Raw genomic sequence first — 20,865 nt, forward strand, 5'->3', positions numbered from 1 at the left:
GAACTAAGGGGTATGTACAGGAAATGTATCTTCAATTAGCACATAAATTACCGATGCAGATGACATACTGAGGATAAAGAGCTTTGAGCTGCAGTCTGGAAGTAGTTTTTATTCTATGCATGAGTCTTTATTGGAGCCCATAAAACCCCTTGATAGTCTTTCATGCATAACCTGTGACTACAAACACACACATTGTCTCCATGTCTCTCTCCCAGCATTTGCACATAAATGTCACCGTATTTGCATACAATCTGTTACCTGGCATCTTTAAGACAGTCATGGAAAGCAGAGAATTCCTTATCGCGTAAAGACTGAAGAGCATCATACAATGATTCATGATACCCTGGACTCCTTGCTTCATCTCTAACAAATAAAACAAAAGTTAACATAGAATAAAATGAAAACCTATTTCTCTGTGAAGAAGTCAATTTTGTCTTTGTGACAAATAGTTTTATTTGTACAGTAGCCATGAGTCAATACTGGTGTTTGCTTGTCCAGGACTTGATAATCTCTCGTGGCTTACTGTGTAATATTTCCTGTTTTCTTATAAATGAGATGCTAAAAGCTCTTTCTATCCCTCTCTTGTACTTAAGATACAAGTATATGAATAAAAAATGGTATATTTCAGTTTGACATTATGAACAATCAAAAAGAAGAATCACCTGTGTACAGTTCCCCAGGAAAACAAAAAGTGATGTGCATTCAAACAAGACAAGTCTAAGTGAAAACCACTGCTTTTCAGTTCAATGATTAAAAAGAATTAGGTGACCTGCTTTACAGAAACTACACTCTGATCCTGTCTTTTTTTGCTTGGATCTGACCCTATTGCCTTTTGCTTAAAGAACTAGCAAAAAGATAAGGTGGTTTACTTGACAGAAGAGATGTGGCTCCACTGCATATTCCTCCATGCTGCCTGGTACCGTATTTCCTGCAGTTCTGCACACCACTCAGTGTTTTCATGTTCCAGACCTTTTAAGTACATGGAAAGAGTGTGGGAAAGCCCAAAATTCTGCAAAGCCTGGAATTAAAAAAAAATTACTCAAAATTTATTTTCCTCCTTTATTAAACTGAACTGGTATTTTTAAGGGCTTGGTTTTACTTTTGGAAACAAAGAACTCTTTGCAGAAAAGACAGGATCATGACTACTTCTAAACTCTACACGTAAAATGAAAACTTTTTAATAAGACTACCAATCACACTATTGACATCTGCAACTCCAGGAAAATGGTTTTATTACTACTGTGGCTGGCATTTTTTGAAATAATTTTTCACACTGTGCTTCAAATTAACTATCAGTACACATTTCTCCATGCCATCATTCCTGAGTGGTAAGTCAAAATGAATTTTACTTCTTAATGAACTGTTTCTCCTGATGAGGATTTGAAAAGATTTCCTATAACTCCTATCTGTTCAAAAGCCATAACATCTCTATAATTGTGACCAATTAACCAGATTACATGTCAAGCCACTATGAAGGACAAATGCAATGGAATTTTAACAGTGATACTAAATAATTTGTGGTTATTAAGAAATTAAAAGTACCATAGGAAAATTAAATGAGGGGAAACACACATACATCTATGCTACATTTTTATAGAACTGGTATAAACATTTTTAGGCTAAAGAGGCAAAGCATATTGAGGATTCAAAATAACACCAATTCTTTTTATCTACTGTATCAGAAAAATCACATAGTGATTCATAGTGGAGTGGTTTAATAATGAGATAGCAAAAATAACCAATTACATTACTTTCTATATCCTGTCATTTTAGGAGCTGGCCTAAACCCGGAATAATATTGAATATACTTAGTTTTAAGTATTTCACAAAATTCATTACTCATGATGGGGATTATGGGTGAGTGACAAGAGGACTAAGAACCTTAATATTTTCAGAATAAATACTGAGTTGTCTTATATCCACAGTTTGGATGCCTATGACAATGGGCTAGACTTAATGAACAAAGACATCACTTTCAGTCCTAAAACAATTTTGGACTCACTGCAAATGACTCAATATGATGAATATCACTTCTTACACTCATTTCCTCTTACAAAATAATATTACCTCTATTATTCCTGCCTGGCGAGTAGATGGAGAGAGGCTTGTCTCAAGGTCATATGTTACAAGGGCTTTCTCCCATACTGCTTCATGCTCATATGTTCTTATCCTGTTGTAGATGAAAAAGAAGTTTTCAATTTAATTTCCTTACTAGTAAATGAAAGCAATGCATTTAAAGAACATAAGAACATGAATAAATTATACCGTGCCAATGGCTGCAACATTCTTCCTCCACCACAGCCATAAAGACTGTCAGGTTCTCCAATGCTTCTGTAGATGTCCATGAGAAGGTCCTAGAACATGCACCACAAAACAAAGAACTATTTTTTTGGAACCAGCTCGAGTTAGTTTTACATAAATCATATCAGTTTATAAATGTTTTTACAGATAACATCATTGCTTAATTTTCCTTTACATAGTATCTGAGTCTGCTATCATGACAGGGGAAAAAAAGTTATGCAGTCTAGCCAAACTCTTCAGGCCTACTTACAATGCTAATTTATTTCTTAAAGATCTACAGCTGGGCCTTAGGTGGGCTAGTTGAAAAGCAAAAGGCAATATTAGTAAATGACATCAGATACACCAACTAAGCAATGCATCTTGGAAGTTATACAAGCACAGTGTTGGAATAATGAACTATAGAAAGAAGTAACTTAGATAAGGTTACTGGATCAGATTTGATATCTCAAATAAACCTGAGGGAGATAATACTACTTTGGTTTTGATAATTACAACTTCTATATCACTTGCTGATTTTTATATATATACCTGTGACAAAACAAAAATCTTTGAAATCTGAAAAATCTTTGGCTGGCTACCAACCTGAAGTCAGTTCTTTCAGGAAACAAAGCCTGCTTTGCTGTGATTTCAGACTTGCCAGTTAGTTAATGTTTCAGGGTGACCAAATACTCAATTTAATTTGTCTGAGTTCACTTTGAATTAAAGTATGAGGAGAACTTTAAAATACATTTTTTGAATTCTACTAGATCTACCCTCAGCTCAGATGAAACCTACTGTTAATTATAATTATACGAGACTGTTTGCATTCAGATTAGGAAGCACACACAAGTACCTGCAAACTTAGACCAGTTTCTTCTTTACTTTTTTCATTCAAGGTAGTAATAGGTGTTCTTTGACTTTCCTCTTCAAATGTCAAACTCTTAGCTGCTTTAAAAGAAGATCTAAAAGAAATGTTTCAATATGAAATTTCATATAGGGAACTAAATAAATTCTGAGACAACACTCAAGAAATAAGGGGCACAAACAATAAGTGCAAGACTATGATATTCCCAGGTTATTCAGTATGGCTCTCCATCAGAATGAGGAAGTGATCAGTTGAGCTGGGAATATCAACATCAAGGGATTTTAACACTGAAGTGTTCTTTTGGAGAACCCCCCTATACACATCTTGAAATTCCTCATCTTTTATTAAATCAAATTGCTTTTGTGAATGCCTGAAGTGCTCTTTCCTCTGTGAAAGAATAAAAGCAATTAATTAGCAGTTAATGTATGTGCATACAACCAAACTTTTGTTTTATTTCCACTACTTGACAGTGGTTTGTCACAAAACCTAAACTAGTTCCATATTTTGATCTTGCTAGACCAGAAAACAAAGATAATTGTCTATTATGGAAGAAAAGCTCCTACAAGGACCATTTAGCTCTATCCACAGAATTCCAGTCATCATTCTGGGGTTTACTTTCACCCCTTGGTTAACTTCTGGCTGTAATTTCACCAACAGCACTAAGAAAAGTTTCTGATTACACATCAACATGACACTCTTTTGAGGCTTGGATCGCATTCAAGGACTGGAAATATTTTCCATGTCCATATATACACCTATGGAATATTTTTAAAGCTTCCCTGACTTTTCATGTAACTAAAACCAAAACATTGCTGGGATTCACAAAACATGATTCATTTTACCAGAAATGTCAGGAAACAGCACTCCTCCTCCTACCTTTTTTGCTGCTTGTCCCTATTTATCTTGTCTGCGTAGATTTCTGCGTAGAGCAAGGCTGTGAAGTGAGCAGCACAAGACTGTGCTGCTATAGCAACCTCCAGATAATTCAGATCTAGCCAGAAGCTGTCGTCAAAAACTGTACCTGAAACAGATCTGATTAAATAAAGACTTTAATACTGCTGTAACAGACCTTTTATCCAGCATTAAACAAAATAAATCCAGTATCAACTATAAAGCTTTCCAAAGGCTAACTTTATCTTAGCTCCTGAAAAACCCACACTACAAGAAGTACATCAGACAAAAGGGTTTAGAAAACTCCTTCAGCATAGTCAGAACCCTTTAAGGGTAGCTGTATCACTTCTGTAACAAATGCAAGGTCACTACTATATCTTTTCTTTTAAGCAACATATTCTCTACCATGTTCTTTAATCTAGAGCACCAACACATCTTTGAACAGTCACAATTAAATTAGGGCAATGTTTTGAAAAACTTGTATTCACCTCTTTTGTCTTCTCAAGTAATCAACAACAGCAAGCATGGCTCGTCGAGATACTTTATCCAAACTTCTAGAATTATGGGTTTCTTGATCTGGGATGTATATTTCAAAGGAAAGAATATAATGAACTTTTGTCATATCACATCCCTTTACAAAATAAAAAGTAATTAATTTTCAGTCAAGAAAATAACTAAAAACTTCCTTGAATTGCATTTCCAAAATTAAATTAATAGTTTTTCACAAAATGTATTTCTTCTCCTTACATGATGCTAGTGAGATTATAGTAATTTGTGCCACAATTTGATGAAATTATCTTTGTATTATTAGTTTATGGATTCTATTTCTTCTTACAGAATTCAGAGATGAACTAACATCATTGCAAAAAGCTCTGTAACAAACAGACTTCTGCCATTAGGCTTCCACCATGTAAGTTATTCCAAAGTCAGAGAAATACTTCTTATTAAATTACTGTATTGCAGATTTTAGAGTGTGCATGGCTACACAAAACTCCCTACCTTCCATATACAGGCACATACTTTCAAACAATCTATGTTTCCATGTGTTGCTCCTGGATTAAAAAAAATATCAGACAGCTACAGGTTGCATTCTGGTATTTGGGTTCATAATTTCCTCATTCTGGTATTTCTGAATTACCAATTACAAGAAGCAAGAAATAGGAAGCACACAAGCAAAGATTTGATTACAGTAAGGTGCAGAAGTAGCAATTTCCTCTAAAAAAGAAAAAGCCACATTAAAAAAGTATCTGGGCATTTTTTGTGTCCCAACAAACAGAAATTTATGTGTTCAGAATCATTTGACTCTCCCATGTCTAACTGCTTGTTTTATCCCATTTGGATCCTGATGGATTGGAATGACATTTATCTAGACTTTCTAGGAAGAGTTTTCTCCTTATTTTCACAGGATAACAGATTCTCCTTGAGGATGACTAAAATTTTTGCTTCAAATACTGATGTTCTATCATTCAAATTTTGGAATTAACATATCCTTGCTCTGTTGGCTACTGCACCTCCAGTTCATCTGTAAACAATCTGTCATACAATGAGCTGTGTGCTACTTCATGGTTGTGGGGGATTTTTTTGTTACCAGGACTGTTTTTCATCTGGAGAACTCCACATTTAAAGCTTCTGCATGTCTTTCCTTTTTTTCTTTATTTTTATTTTTATTTATTGTATTTTATTTTTATTGCCTCAATAAGATTCCCTGTGTAGAACTCCTTTTAGGAAAAATTTCTTCACATAAGGGATGATTAGACATTGGAATGACTTCTCAGGGCATTGGTGGAGTCACTGTTCCTGAAGCTGTTTAAGGAAATGACTGGATGTGGCACTCAGTGCAATGTGTAGTTGATGTGACACTGTTCAGCCACAGGTTAGACTCACTGATCTCAGAGGTCTTTTCCAAACTAAGTGATTGTGGTTCTGTGAATCAGTGTTTGAATGGGCCTCCATCATTTGCTCACTGGTATTGAACTAACTGCAAGTTTCTAGAACTTGGAAAAATCCCTTCATATTTTTCTTGGAACATTTTGGGTCACCCTGTACATCGGAGCATAAATTTGTGAGTTGTAGAAAGAACTTGTTACCTGAATTCAAAAATATGAAAGAATACTGTTCCAGAATTTCAGTCCAGGCTAATGAGCATCCAAGAAAATATTTTAAAATACACCTAGCATCATTAGGGTTATTTATACCACTCTTAGTAAAAATTGCAATACTAAGGGTTTCCCTTCCACTCTGGCAACCTGAAGCTTGCATGACTTGCCTGTAAAGAGACTGCAAGACACTGTACAGACTCTTTTTTTTCAATGATCTGCCACTGAACAAGGAAGTTAAAAGATATAGCACAGTAACTACTGCACAAAATACCCCAGACCAAACCAAAAAACAAACCTACCCTAACCTGAAGTTACTGTATTTATTTCAGCTCCTGAAAAAATGTGCATGTACCATTCCCAGTGTCTAACAACAAAGATCTTCCTTTTACACAGATTTCTGCTAAATTCAACCACAATCTAATTGGAAAGGACATAAACAGCTTGTTTAAATGGTGCTTTTCTTGAAAATTAACTTACTGCCTTTCTCACACTCTGGTGCAGTTCTTTTGGTTACAACTTCCTTTTATTTTGTGAAATGGAACAGGTCTTCTGAATGTATAAGAATACCATTTAAAATATTAGGCAATACTTAAAGCAAAGGTTAATCTTCTCCAAGGGGAAAATTCAGGTGAAAACTTCTTTTTATTGCTCTTGTTTGAGTAATAGAGGAATTTACCTGCCCATCAGTCATTTTAAAAGACAGTCCATGACTCAGTCTTGCAGCACTTAACATTGGATAACACCTAAATTCAGCAAGTACTAAACATTATCTAGTTATGGATTTAAAAAATTAGTTAGACAGAAGATACTTCTTGGGTGCTACCAATGAACAACTTCAAAAAAGATCAGTTGGGCAGAAGCTTCTAAATTCTGCCTGCCTACAAGTGCACATCATACATTTGATATCAGAAGATAGATTTTTCACAACCAGAATTCCTCTTTTAGCTGAAACAAAACTATTATGGCATTACCTGAATCAGAATTAGGAGTACATCTACAGGATGAGGCAAATTTGCAACAGGCTGTAAAAAACTTTTGGATATGAAGTGACAAAAGATTTCTCCAAGATTCCTCTGAGTCATGAAGAAGGATATCATGAATCAGGTATGGAAGCAAAGTTTGACACAAGTCTGTTTTCACCTAGAAAATAATAATGCACAGCAGCTGCTAAGAAAGAAATGCATTTCGGTTCTCTTTCTCAGGTTACAACCAAACTCACAATTGCCCAAACAAACATGTAATGCTTGAGAAAGAACACACAAACCACTCAACAGGCCTATGCTGGCATTCACTTATAGCAGCCATATAAAGTTCTCCTATGTTTGCAATTATCTTTCAAATCCTGTATTTTGAGAGTATATTTTATGAGTACCTACAATATATGACCACAAAGGCTCTGAATTACTTAATAGCAGAAACTACTATCTGCTATCAAGATGAGTAATCACATTTTTTGTGTATCACAGCACACATACATGTAAAAATGTATGATTTAGCTCACCTCACACAGTGGCTTCATCAACTGGAGAACTTCATTTTTCACACCTCCACTGTCTAGTATTGAACTAGTTAGGTGCTTGATCCAGGTCTCATGGCTTTCCCCCAGAGGAATCCACAGGTTTGTGTCATCCAATCTTTCTAAAGGAGCCTCTGTATCATTAGCAGACACTACAAGAAACTACAAGAAAAATATACATATTGCAAATATAAAAAAATTCTACAGCTTTTTAAAAAGCCATACTGCAATGCACACATTCAAACATATTAACTATTACTGATCCTTCAGTTGATTAACAATATCAGTTTTGTTCATGCAAATGTAAAGTTTTCCAAGGAAATCTGAAAGTATTAAAAATAAAATTTTACTGGTGACATCAACAAGGTCACATTAGGCATCACATTTAATTTACTAATAAAAATATTGAAAATTAGGAAATGTCTGATTTATGCACTTTTAATTATGCACTTTTTCTGACTTATTTCCCACCATTTTTTGCCTCAAATAATACTGGAATCCTGAGACAGTATCACACTATCCATTAGGTAATCAAAAATGGCCTGTCTAAATGAAAGCAGACAGCTTTCTAAAGTCAAAATAGTAATTTCCTACATGAAGGGAAAGCTGCATCTGGTAAAACAGAAATGAGAAACAGACATACAAAAGCAATCAGATTTTCAATTATACTGATGCCAAATCTGGCATTTATCAAAGCCTACCTCAAACATCTTTTCAAATTCACTTTTTAAAAAAGATTGATATTTCTTTTTTCTCTACTCCACATGCCATGTATATGAGGTGCATCAGAAGTACCTTTTTCCTGGATGTTCTGAAAGGTTGTAGATAGATTAACATGGGATCAGCTTTACTTTTATAAACTTCCCAAAATTCATTGCCAGATTTGGTGGCCAATATGTTCTTCAAACAGGAAACAGCAGCAGCTCTAACATCAATACTGAAAAAAGAACACACACAACATTGTTATCAATAATTTCATTCAGGTATTTGATTTTCAAAATCACCTTTGTAAGTACACAAGATAAATAATTCCACCATCTATGGTGCCATTGCGTATTTTTTACAGAACAAAGTGTGAGTACTTACTCCACAGCACTACTATCTTCTACAGCACAGAGGAGACTCTCTGGCTTGCATCCTACTACAGAATTTCCAGGAAAAATCTAAGATAGACTGGGTAAATAATCTGAGCCTTGGAGAAGCACATGGCTGGTATTAAGAACACTTTCAGGGAGTTACTCTGAGGTGATCTGAACAATGAACAACTTAATGGCTCCTATTTTGCTTTTGTGTTAACTAAATAAATAAGTACTCACCAATTATCTGTTAAAGCAGTGTTTATTTGAATTAACATTATGAAGACACACTGAAGTTTTCTATCTTCAAGTAAATCTGCTGCTCTAGAATCCAGTGCATTTTCAGCCCGCTGAAGAGCAGTGGCGGAGAAATCCATGGGACCTATTTCTCCCAAGCAACTTCCAACAGCCTCTGCAAATGGATGCCATCATATAGTCTTTCTGTAGTCTTATGCATACTAAAACAAGGTCTCACTCTACTTTTAGAACTGAGACTGTTATGAGGTAAAAAGCAGCAAGTATTTATAAATAATCACTTAAGGAGCTTTATGATTAAAATTACATGTGAACAAATTTTGCCACTTAAGATTCATAAATATTACAGTTATGCTTTATAACTGAATTTTCTAGGAGTGCCTATGGTTCTGGATTTTCCAGCTTATATCAGATATGTCTTTTATGTTTGCTTCTGCCAGAAACTGGCAAATGGAAAAGGTCAGAATTACTCATTTTCAATGCCTAAAGGGTATGGTAAATGCAAACAGAAGGCTGTGTGAGCCCAAACAGTAGACTGCAAACTCAGTAAGAATTAATCTATATTTTACATAAAAATGTGTATCAATGTGCTCCTCATTTGCTTTCCAGACAAAGTATTTTATCAAAACACAACAACTGAAAAAAAAAAACAACCAAAAAAGTGACTTTGAAAATAATTTTTAACAAGGGATGTTAAATGTTCATTAGAAAAAACCCAAAATTATTTCCCTGCTCTTTCCTTCATATTCTGCAGGTGTGTTGAAGTGGAAAGCGCAGTGGGAAGTAACACTGAGAACAACCACAGTTTCAGTGTGGTGTTTGCAATGACAGCCATGATTTACTTGTGGGTCTAATCAACTTACCCAGCACTGCTTTTTCTCCTGTATTGTTAACTGCCATCTTGGACAGCTGCAGTAAGCTCACCACCAATTTCACTATTACAGAATCTTCTGGCTTTTCTATCATTCAGAAAGAAAAATAGATGCCAAGCATGTCAGTATATTTGTAACGTGAAGTTATTAGAAGAAAATACTGCTCCGGTGTCTTTTACCTACAAATGTTAATATGCATTATTAATACTGAAGCAAGATGGTATTAAACAGTACACCAACTAAATTACTGATTTTTCTTATTCATCATGGTTTGGAAAAATGTCTGTGCATTTGAATAAGCCAAAGAATCCCCAAACTAGAATGCACCTATGCTATTATTTTCAGTGTTTTCATGCAAAAATGATAATTAAATACATGAAAGATTAGCTTAAGTTGGTGTAAGAACGTTATTTGAAATAGTGAAGGCATACTGTGTGGCTCCACTGACAGCCCTTAAGTTAATGTCATCATTCTGTTCTAAATCTGAACCCAAGGAATACCTCAAAATTAGCCTTTCTGTCAGCAATTTTCAAGAATTTGATTAGCTTTCAGTTGACAAACTAACTCTGCCAAATTAAAAACTCTCAAGATGAGTATTTCCTTACATATTTGCTCCCTGCTGGAGGTCTTCATTTTTAAAATACACATTCCAAACAAAATGGTCTAGGAAAAAATATGATGATTTGTCAGTGTAAGGAAGAAAAAAAAAAACCCCAAGAAAGCAGTACTTTTAAAAAAAGTACTGATTGGATTACAACCTGAAATCAGACTTTATGCTTACTTGATATGTTTAGAAAAATGAATACATAGAATAATAGATTTGTAAGTGCTTAATAGAATTTTATTATAAGGCAAAAGCCCCATTAAGCTTGCCAGCCCATCTCCAGCAAAGCAAGAGAAAATACTTCTCAGGGTTTGCCTGAGCACATCTTCACACCTAATAATCTCTATAAAATATGTCCAACTCCTTTTAAGGTCAGTTATATTGTTAATATTCACAGTAAGTAGTAGTAAGTCACATGGTGAATCTATTTTGAAGAAATTACATGGTTTCTCTTGTGTAACTGCTCCCAGATTATTTAATCTGATGATAAAAGTGGTAAGCACTCCCTACTATGCTTCATCATTCCATTCACCAGCTCATACAGCTCTATCTATTCTTACTCAATCTCTTTTCCAATCTCACAAGACTCTCCTCTGATGGAAGTTGCTCCACAAAAGCTTGTTACCCTTTCACTAACTCTGTTCAAAGTGAGTTATTTGTAAAATTGTAAATTTGGGGATGTGGGGGCCAAAATGCACTTGCACCGTCGCCTTACAACATTACAATTCTTAACCAAATTTTACTTTGTACTTGTTTACAATTAATCACATCATCTTGTTTTATTCTCCTGTCATGCACACAAGCTGATGAAGACTTGATGTAGAGGAGAAAAGTGAAATGGTCTGGCACAATTATCTGAAAACCAAACTAGGAAGGAACTGGGTCTGGACTGAGGGCTGAAACACTGATGTCAACCTACTCTGTGTGTCAAATTATAATATGATTACATTGTTAATTATACAAAAAATATTTCCATGTCAAATTAGAATAGGGTACATCACTAAACACCTAAAACCAGGTAGAAAAGAAATAAAACACATAATCAGCCATCAGTACCCTGGAAAATTTTCAGGAGATCCTTCATCTGATCTTTATACTGTTCCAACTTTTTGCGTAAATCATACAGTCCTTCAAGCCGTGTCAAGGGCAGTGAATCACAAACCCCAACTGAGAGAAAGTGATTAATTTCCTGCAAAACAACACATTATTAAGCACATACAGCATACAAGTAAAAGCTTCAGGTAAAGAAGTGGCTCTAAGCAAATTCACAATAAGGATGCAAAGTAAAAATGGAGACCTACAAGTGTCTCCGTGGCTGAAACCAGCAATAAAAGAATCCACGTGTCTCATTTAAACTACAGTAAGAAAATTTTTCTTCTGGGGAAAGTCTGCATTACAGAAAACATTATGTGAGATGTATTTTAAAATGTAATTACCTCCAAAAGAGAATATGGTCCTTTACTGTACTTTATTTTCTGTTGAGTTGCCCGCAGATCTTTAAAAGCAGGGTATTCAGGAAAAGGATCTAAGCACTTGATTGCTTGGTACAGACTTTCATTATCCTTACTTTCTATCACCAGGTATTTCAACAAGCCTAGGACCTGAACATAAAAAGTAAATGAAAACCAAAAAAGACAGAGGAACATTTTTGAGCTGTATTTCTTATTCAGGTTATAAAGTTTGTATTTCTCTAAGTTTCATTAAACTACTAAGATAATTTATTTACACTGTTAAAAGTTGTAAGATTATTAGAGGCGTGGGGAAATCACAGATACATTCTAAAATGGTGGAGCACTTTTGCTCTTCCTCCTTCCAAACAGAAATCAAAGCTTTTACTATCCCAGCCTGCAGTTTGCTCTGTCTTTTGAGGAAGCTGATTTCAAATGCTGGCCAATATGATCTCTATGATATTCACAAAGATTTAACAACACATTGCACCCAAGCATTTCTGGAGTTATTAGAACTTTCCTGTTCTCACTAAAGTGCTGGTAATTTGGAATTTAGACAAACACCTATATATCGTACCTTACTACCCAAATCACTGAACTCTGGCAGAATTTGTTTAACAACCTATCTACAACTTGAATAAATGTCAATGGGGTACCATACTTTCTTTGGAAAACCATTGTATTTATGCTTTATTTAAAAATCAATGCACCTGGATATTAAATCCAAGCACCTTTGAGAAGTTTTAAATCTAAATGATGGGGGTTTTATTTGAAGACTTCTATTTACCTGAAAATTATCAACTAACCTCAATTCAATGCTAGAAGAAAAAATAAAAAAGAAGGAACTGAAAAGTGATCATTAGAGGGTGGGCATCCCTGCAGGAGTAGGATATGAGAAGGTTTCACATTTGACATCAGTTCCAATTCAGAGAAATTTCTGTCCTCCCCACTTTGTCCTGCCCAGGGATACCCTGACACGTGGCCTTTGCAGGTGTGCATGTGCACCAGTTTACACAGACATATTGTAAATCTGATCACAATCAGGAAGCTGTGAAACAAGACTGCCAGGTTACTTTCAGCTGGGTTGGTGCAGCCCTCCAGCTGAACTGGAATTACAAGGAGGAGGACAGCACAGGGCTACAGTGCAACCATGCAGATGCCTATGGTACAGTGGAATCAGATTAAGCCAGAAGGCAACATGAGGACTGAAGTGCAACAGGCACACTCTTCTGACCTACAGCTACTAATTGTAAATCTCTGAATCCTCTTATATTTCCACCCCCATCAGAATGCACATAAAAAGCAATACTAGAGGGGAAACAATGCTTGTCACACAACAGAAACTGCTTTGTTTCCCATTTAAGACCTATGTGCTACATTTTTTAAAAATGATCATTTATTAAATAAATAGCTGAACTACTGAAATCTGTTCTCTGCACACATTTCCTTTTTGTCCTTTAGACACCTTGTACTAAAGGTCTTCATCATATTTCCCATTAAATCACCCACAGAGTTTTTTAAGGAGTTGCTTGGCTGCTTGATGTGCTATTTGGCAAAACAGAAGTACCGAAAGTGAAATTGCATTTAAAAAAACTAAAGGCATAGTATTACATCCAAAAAATAGTTTTTATATAAATCTCCAAAGCATAGGAAAAAGGAATTAAAATTGAACACAAGTACAGATAGAGCGTTAAGAACAGTGAACGTGAACTGGAAAACTACCACTTAAGGCATAAGCAGCACCACAAAATTACCTGTTCCTGAATCTGAGACTGGTCCATGGCAAGAGGTGTCAGGGTTCCCACAATAACATGAAGGTGGGTCTCCAGAGCATCGCTGCAGCACGTAACTGCTGTGTGGCAAACATGATGCAGCAGGTCACAGCAGAGTGAGAAGCTGCGCATGGAAATGTCCCTGATTACGATGGGTCTGTCACAGGAAACAAAGTGGAATTAAAGAAATACAAATTGGCACTGTCTTGAGTATCAACGTTTCATGCATCTTGGAATAATAAGGGAAAAAGAATAAAGTCAGGATGAATTAATTCTAAACTTTAAAATTTACCAACTCAATGAATCAGCTTTAAAGACTTAGCTCAGGAAACACAAAGAAACACAGTGAATCTGACTGATCACTTCAGAAAATGGAATAAAATCTTGTTAAAAGATAAATACCATAAGGAAAAAAAATCCCTAGAAGGGTTTTAGATTATTACTTGTCAAGACAATCTTGACAGAAGCAGAAAAAAATGGAAAACATGCTCTCTGAATCCTCCTCTACCTAAAATGACTATTAGTTTAAAAAAAAAAAGGTTATAAAGGACACCTGGAGATTATGCAGTGCAGCTTCCTCCCTTAAACAGTTTCAGCTTCAAATTCAGATCAGGTTCTCAGGGTTTTATTGAGCTGAATTCTGAGGTCCCTCTGAGAGGAAGTATTGCTCTCCAGTGCATCAGCAGCCCCTGCCTCAGTTGAGTGTTCAACATAAGAACAGTAATGCCATAATAATGGCATTTACAATCCACACATGTCTCCAACATCTCAGGGTATGAAATGCTTCAAACCAGCTGAGGAATCAATTTATACATAAACTCAGAGACATGTAGGCTAATAACTGTCTGGGAAACCCCAAGTTAAAGCTCAAGTAAGAAAGTATCTATAATCTTCTTATGCAAAAGGTAAGAATCCCACTTAAATTTTAACCTGATGAAGGACCAGTTTTCTCAGTCTGAAGGCAAGCTAAGACAACGTGTACAATTCTCACTTTGCTATAGGTACTTAGGGGTGAGAATGTAAATGCCAACACTCTTATTAACTCAATAAGCACATTTTATTTGACACTCTTATTAACTCAATAAGCACATTTTATTTGACTTTGCACTTAACCCCACATTTTTAATTTTTCTCCCATACGATTTAAATTCCTAAGCACCCCATCATGAAAATCTCCTAACCCTGCTTATTTTTACAATTTGATAACCTACTACAGATACAAAACCTTCAATATAGCAAACATGTAAATACAAGGCTAGCACAAAACATTCCATATTTTATTAGGAGTTCTATGTTTAAATTCTGAAATTATAAAAGAATAGCAACTTTATTTTTAATCTTAGCAACTCATAATTAATTTTACAGATTAATTACCATCTGCTAGCAATATCAGATTGTAAGGTTACAGGAGCAAGGGAGCACAGACAGGAAGAACTAGAGATAATTACTTTGTTTACCTGCTGTTGATGTGGTGAATCAGGGTGTAAATTACATCTCGAAGGACAAAAGCCCAGGCTCCTCCCAAACTGTCTTTGATCTCTTTGAGTAACAGACCAACAAACAGGTGATAAATTACAAGAACTCTGTGTTTCTTATACATGTTTTTTGTTTCTGAAGCATGCTTACAAAGAGCTAGAAGGATTTTCTGGAATGAATCCTAAGAGTGAATAAAATACGAGCACAAAAAATTATTCATAATGTCAATACAGATATCAAGAAAAAACTTTAAAAACTTAAAACCAAACATGGGCAAATGAGCTTCATTATTTTTATTGCTTTAAACAAACAAAAGACCTACAGAGAAACCAGTTCCCCAAACAGGACTATAAGCCATATACCTCTTCATTTTCCTTTCTTTATTCCCCCCCACATGAGATATGCTATGCCCATTTTTCAGAAAGCCAAACAATGATGGCAATGTGTATCAACAGAGAAACATCAATTAAAAACCATGAAAGCATCAGGTAAGAATTCAACCTGTATTTTTTCACGTGTGCAAGATGCACTGTTTCACAGAACACAGCACTGCAGGCTGCAACTGTTAAAACTGTAAACTTATAAAACACTAGGCAGGTAGTGTAACATTTTAAAAAACTTAGTCCACTGGCTGGCAATATTAACTTTTACACTCAGAAGATTTAGATAAAACATGGTTTAGAAATTTTTTTTTCCTATTTTTAGATTATTTATAGGTAGGCAAAGGAAGTTGTTGACAATATATGCAATAAAACAGCATAACTTTAAACAGATACATTTCTAAGGAACAAACTTAGAAGACAGTAAAATATTTATGATTCATTGCAAGGCTGTATAATTTCCTATGTCTTCATATTTTGCTTTAACAAATGAAAATCAAGTGTCAAAAAATATCCCTAAGTATAAAATTTTCACACTGTCAGTAAAAGTAAGTAAATTTTATATTTTAATTGTACGCTGTATGTAGTTACAATTGACCAAGTATAATTATTTTAGAACACTCTTCAAACACGTGACAAATATGCCACATTCTAAACTGTGACTGGTACACAGAGATTTTAAAATAAAAAGCTTTAAAATAATCTACTCTACTTTATATGTATTATATAATGCATATAATTACATAATTTACACAGTTATATAAGACATTTTACATACATAATATACTAATTAATGAAGTAATATAATTATATAGTGCACATAACTCTGTCCCTGAATTTAGGACATCTTCCACTTCAAGAGGCAAACAAATGAATAGAAAAGGGTCTAAGGCTGGTTTTTTGATTCACATAGAAATGATGAAAATGTCTAATTTAACTAAAGGGTACCCATAACAGAAATTTTGCATTCTATAGGAAATAAATTCATAATTTTCTTACATCATACATCATCATACTTACAGGGCTTTTAGAAAGAACTGCTATAATACTTTTTAATTTGCTTTTATGGCAGTTGCTAATATAGTCCAAGGTTGCTTTAATCACATAAGATGGAAAATGAGGAGGATTAGGAGCAGGATCCAGTTCTCTAAATGAATAAAAAAGAGATTTATATTTTTCTTCTCAAAAGTCGAACCACTTGTATTTAATATAGTAAGTCTTGATGAATAAACACATTAATTCCTAGAAAATACGTGCTTTTAATAAGAAGCATCAAAAGCATCCAGAAAAGTGACATGCATCTTATTTTGTATCTGCTTCTTGTTCCTCTATGGTAGCTTTCAAAACTGGACTTTCTAAACATTCTTTTACTTTTTTTTTTTTTTTGAGAGATGATATTGTTAAAAATCCACACATTTGTCTCATCTAAGGTACTTAGCACAAAAATCTAATTACAATTCATGGCTAAATCTTCTGCATTATGTAATTGTGGGAACAATTTGGTTGAGGAAAAACAAGGGAGTGAAAATTTCTGGGACCTCAAGAAGAAAAGAAATGCATCATGGTAGTAATAAAGGCATATAACCTAAGTTTCATCACTCTTATTCTTACCATTTCCTTCTTAAATAGAGCTTTGTTTACAAGCAGACACCACAGTTTGTTAATAAACTCATTGCAAAAAAAATTCTTTGAAGAGTTTTTAAATTCTCAGCTATTTAACTTCTGGCACATTTTCCAATAAATGCTTTGGACTCTTTCAACTAACTGTTTTTACAATAAAGGTATCTTCTTCAAAAACTTTACAAATTGCAATGTTTTTCCAAAAAGTTTGTATCTGAACATAAAAATCTGGAAAACTATTATGCAAATATGGATATTTTAGGACAAAAACAAAGACTGAAAAGGTAATAAACATGAAGATATTTCTGGCACTAGGCTATTTCTATTAATTAGGAATTTGTTTATTTGGCATTGCCTAACCGGTCTCCTTACCAAAGACAAGAGCTGCCACTGCCAGAATCACTAAGAAACAGTTCACTTTCCCTCTCTGTGACTTCAAGTTATTAAAAATCATTAAATCACTTTAATTTATAGACTAGAATCTGACCAATTTTACAGAGGGCAGTCCATCTAGTTTTGAACTTATGTCAATTGGCAGTGCTGTAACAGTCCAGCTCAACGCCACACAACAGCACTCCCTGGCCCACTGTTCATTCCTTCCATTGGCTGCAATATTACAGTGTAGCCATGATATTTTCTGAAAAATCCCTTTGCCATGATTTTTCTCCTGAGAAGCTGAGAGGCCTCAGAGGAAAAGAAAAACAATAATTATCTGCTGGTGTGGAATGCAACAGGTGCATCTTTGATTGGTTGGGTTGGTTGTTTCTAATGGGTTGGTTGTTTCTAATTAATGGCCGATCACAGTCAGCTGGCTTGGACTCTTTGAGAGTCACAGGCTTTTGTTATCATTCCATTATTTTCCTTGCTAGTCTTCCGATGAAATCCTTTCTTCTATTCTTTTAGTATAGTTTTAGTAGATCATTATCTTTTAATATAATAAAACAATAAATCAGCCTTCTGAAACATGGAGTCAAGATTCTCGTCTCTTCCCTCATCCTGTGACCCCTGTGAACACCACCACAACTGGTGATCTCGAGTGAAGAAAAATTCCACATTATGGAGCTTCTCATCCTGACCTTGGGGAGTAACTACCTGAGGAGGTATGACTATGATTTGTCACTACTAGTAACAATAAACCCTCTCAGCTGCAGAGTTACCTCTTCTACCTACCTGAAGGGCACATTTTAATGCACAATGTTACACAAACACACTCAGCATTTAGAAAATCTGCAAGTATATACCTTATGTATTTACTTAGATGAGACCCTTCTTCGACTGTGGTACCAGCTGGTTCATGTAAAGTCATCAACAGTTCAACCACAATCTCTGGCAAGTTACTATGAGATAAATTGTCCATTTGCTACAAGAAGAAAAATAGCATTTTAATTAGAAAAATGTGTTTCAGCCGGAATTATTTCTTTGGCTTCTGAGAAAGCCTACTTGTCTAGATTCTCTACTTGTTCCATCATCCATGACATACAATCCATTCATAAATTAAGCCTGGTTAAGTTTCTCTATGGTAGCAACAGGTAGAACAGTCTGCTTTCCTACAGTATATAGAAAAAAAAAAGTTTCACCTTACTACTAGTTCTGAACATAGAGTCTGCCCGTGGAGAAGATGACTCATCATAAAGCCTTAACAAAATATTTTAAGAGGAAAATGTGACAGATATATGACAGAGAAACTCAGGGCTGTACAATGAATGGAAAAAAAATATTGCATTATGAAAAAAATTATGCTTCAGTCAACTTTCTGTCTTAAAGTTTCTATTGAACAGCTCCTTGAAATCCTTGGGATAAAAATTCATCTAGTTTGTATTTAATAAAATATTACTTTTGCACCTATAAATTCGAACTATTTACATAATATATACATTTTTCTTTCTGGTCTGTTAAACACCATAAAACTCAACTTACACATTTTAAATGGATACCTGTTTTCCTAAGCAGTTTTCATCCTTAAGCCTGTCATAGACTCTAGAAGCCATTTCTCTTTGCTCTGCTACTTCACTCTTTTCATGGCTTTGATAGACGAAGTATGGGAGGATATTGACAAGTAACTTTGGAAAGCAGTCTGCCAGAACTTGTCTCCAGTCCTTCTCAATCTTGTTGGCAAGTGATTTCACGTCTTCAAACTGACTTCTAATCACCAGGTGTGGAACCAAAACTTTGTAACAAGACCTACATGTAGTAAATACATTTCCAAAATGTCCTTAAATTACTTTTTAAAAAAACCTTGAGCATCACATAGTAAATACCATTTCTCTACTGTATAACTAAACTTCCAATCATTGTTTAGCTACTGCTACACACACACACACACACAAAAAGAAAATCTTACCTGCATAAATATAATACACATGATGCTTGGAATACATTTCAAAAGTTCTCAATACATCACCTTACAACAAAATCCTGATGCATTGTTACATTTAGCAACTTGAGACCCTGTATCATAATTGTAAATAAAATCTAAATGATACTTTCATCATATAGCAAACTCACCTGTAGAACTCCTCAAGGCTAGTATAGTTCAGAAGAACATAAGGAAAAGCAGACAGGCTATATGCAGTATCATTTATTTTCAGCCACTCCATCACCAAATAGTCTAAATGTGATGTCATGAAGTCTTCTATACTTTTATAGCCAAAAATGTCAGACACTTTTTTCAAAACCTGAAATGCATGAATTAATAATGCAAAAATAACATAGAGAGTAGATGGTATTATGGCAAACTGACAATATTACACCTCCATGTGTACCCTCCAGCCTTTTAATGAATATTTGTGTAACTCAGCCCCTCTTCAGCATAAGTTATTTTATTATTTGTATTGCCATATCTCAGGAGATCCTGGAGTGCAATCCAGGAACTACAACTAACCCATATGAGTAAAGAAAGGATGGCCAGTACTCATTTTGCAGGGTACAGACTGTGTGCAAAAACATGAAGCAAGCAGTGAATAGTAAGAAAGGATAAAAGGAACACATGCACTTAAAAAATTTCTGGTATGAAAGGCTGATGTATAAACAGCAATCATTTCAATACATCCTTGTGAACTTCAAAATAGAATTCCACAAGACACATACCATCTTCCAATACACTGCATTTATTTTACATATTTTCCACATAAGAAAACTTGCTTCCTCTGGGTCGAATGATTTTTTAAAGTGAGATCTGCAATATTCAGCATATAAAAGTCTATTTGTATTTGAGATCTGTGCTTTGAACATAAAGATTTGCCATTACAATTGCCTTTCATGATTTTATTATTTCTATGTAAGTCATTAAATATAAAGACAAATTAATTCAGTAGTGTACCATTTTAGTTATACCTTTACAATATCTAACAAATTTCAATACTGAGCAAAACATCTTGTAGTCTTCTAATTTTAACCTAACCTTAATTTATAACCTAATTATCAAATGAAATATCAGACTTGCCTTTTTCACAAGGTGAGGATCTAATCCATTCTCTTTCACAGACTGGCAAATAGCAAACAGAGCTTGCTTTTCACAGACTGGGCTGCAGCACAGAACCATGGTTATAAGCATCAGCAAAACTGCTTTTCCATTACTCTGTTTGTCCAAAAGATCTTCAGGACTTGCATCACCCCTGACCTACAATAAGAAATCATGAAGACCTTAAGCAAATATTCCATTAAAGCAATTTCCTAGTTAATAAATCAGCATAAATAATGTAAAATTAGGGC

At 34.8% G+C, this 20,865-nt stretch overlaps 1 protein-coding gene across 2 annotated transcripts in view; it reads right to left on the bottom strand.

Annotated features, from left to right (window-relative positions):
• The window catches only part of ATM (ATM serine/threonine kinase), a 57,230-nt gene that overhangs the window by 20,195 nt on the left and 16,170 nt on the right, over positions 1 to 20,865 (bottom strand). For both annotated transcript variants that reach the window (XM_071434137.1, XM_071434136.1), the window contains exons 24-44: positions 20,597 to 20,773; positions 19,660 to 19,829; positions 19,089 to 19,335; positions 18,396 to 18,514; positions 16,555 to 16,681; positions 15,136 to 15,335; positions 13,661 to 13,835; positions 11,895 to 12,059; positions 11,515 to 11,647; positions 9,846 to 9,941; positions 8,968 to 9,139; positions 8,447 to 8,588; positions 7,637 to 7,813; positions 7,107 to 7,275; positions 4,525 to 4,612; positions 4,022 to 4,177; positions 3,134 to 3,242; positions 2,266 to 2,354; positions 2,068 to 2,170; positions 870 to 1,018; positions 259 to 363 (exon numbers count right to left, since the gene is read on the bottom strand). In XM_071434137.1, coding sequence (XP_071290238.1) covers positions 259 to 363; positions 870 to 1,018; positions 2,068 to 2,170; positions 2,266 to 2,354; positions 3,134 to 3,242; positions 4,022 to 4,177; positions 4,525 to 4,612; positions 7,107 to 7,275; positions 7,637 to 7,813; positions 8,447 to 8,588; positions 8,968 to 9,139; positions 9,846 to 9,941; positions 11,515 to 11,647; positions 11,895 to 12,059; positions 13,661 to 13,835; positions 15,136 to 15,335; positions 16,555 to 16,681; positions 18,396 to 18,514; positions 19,089 to 19,335; positions 19,660 to 19,829; positions 20,597 to 20,773 — 3,068 coding nt within the window. The remainder of the gene's footprint in view (positions 1 to 258; positions 364 to 869; positions 1,019 to 2,067; positions 2,171 to 2,265; positions 2,355 to 3,133; positions 3,243 to 4,021; positions 4,178 to 4,524; positions 4,613 to 7,106; positions 7,276 to 7,636; positions 7,814 to 8,446; positions 8,589 to 8,967; positions 9,140 to 9,845; positions 9,942 to 11,514; positions 11,648 to 11,894; positions 12,060 to 13,660; positions 13,836 to 15,135; positions 15,336 to 16,554; positions 16,682 to 18,395; positions 18,515 to 19,088; positions 19,336 to 19,659; positions 19,830 to 20,596; positions 20,774 to 20,865) is intronic.

Source organism: Agelaius tricolor, unplaced genomic scaffold (assembly GCF_023055355.1).
Source record: "Agelaius tricolor isolate 1412-34295 unplaced genomic scaffold, bAgeTri1.0.p SCAF_9, whole genome shotgun sequence".
Lineage (NCBI taxonomy): Eukaryota > Metazoa > Chordata > Aves > Passeriformes > Icteridae > Agelaius > Agelaius tricolor.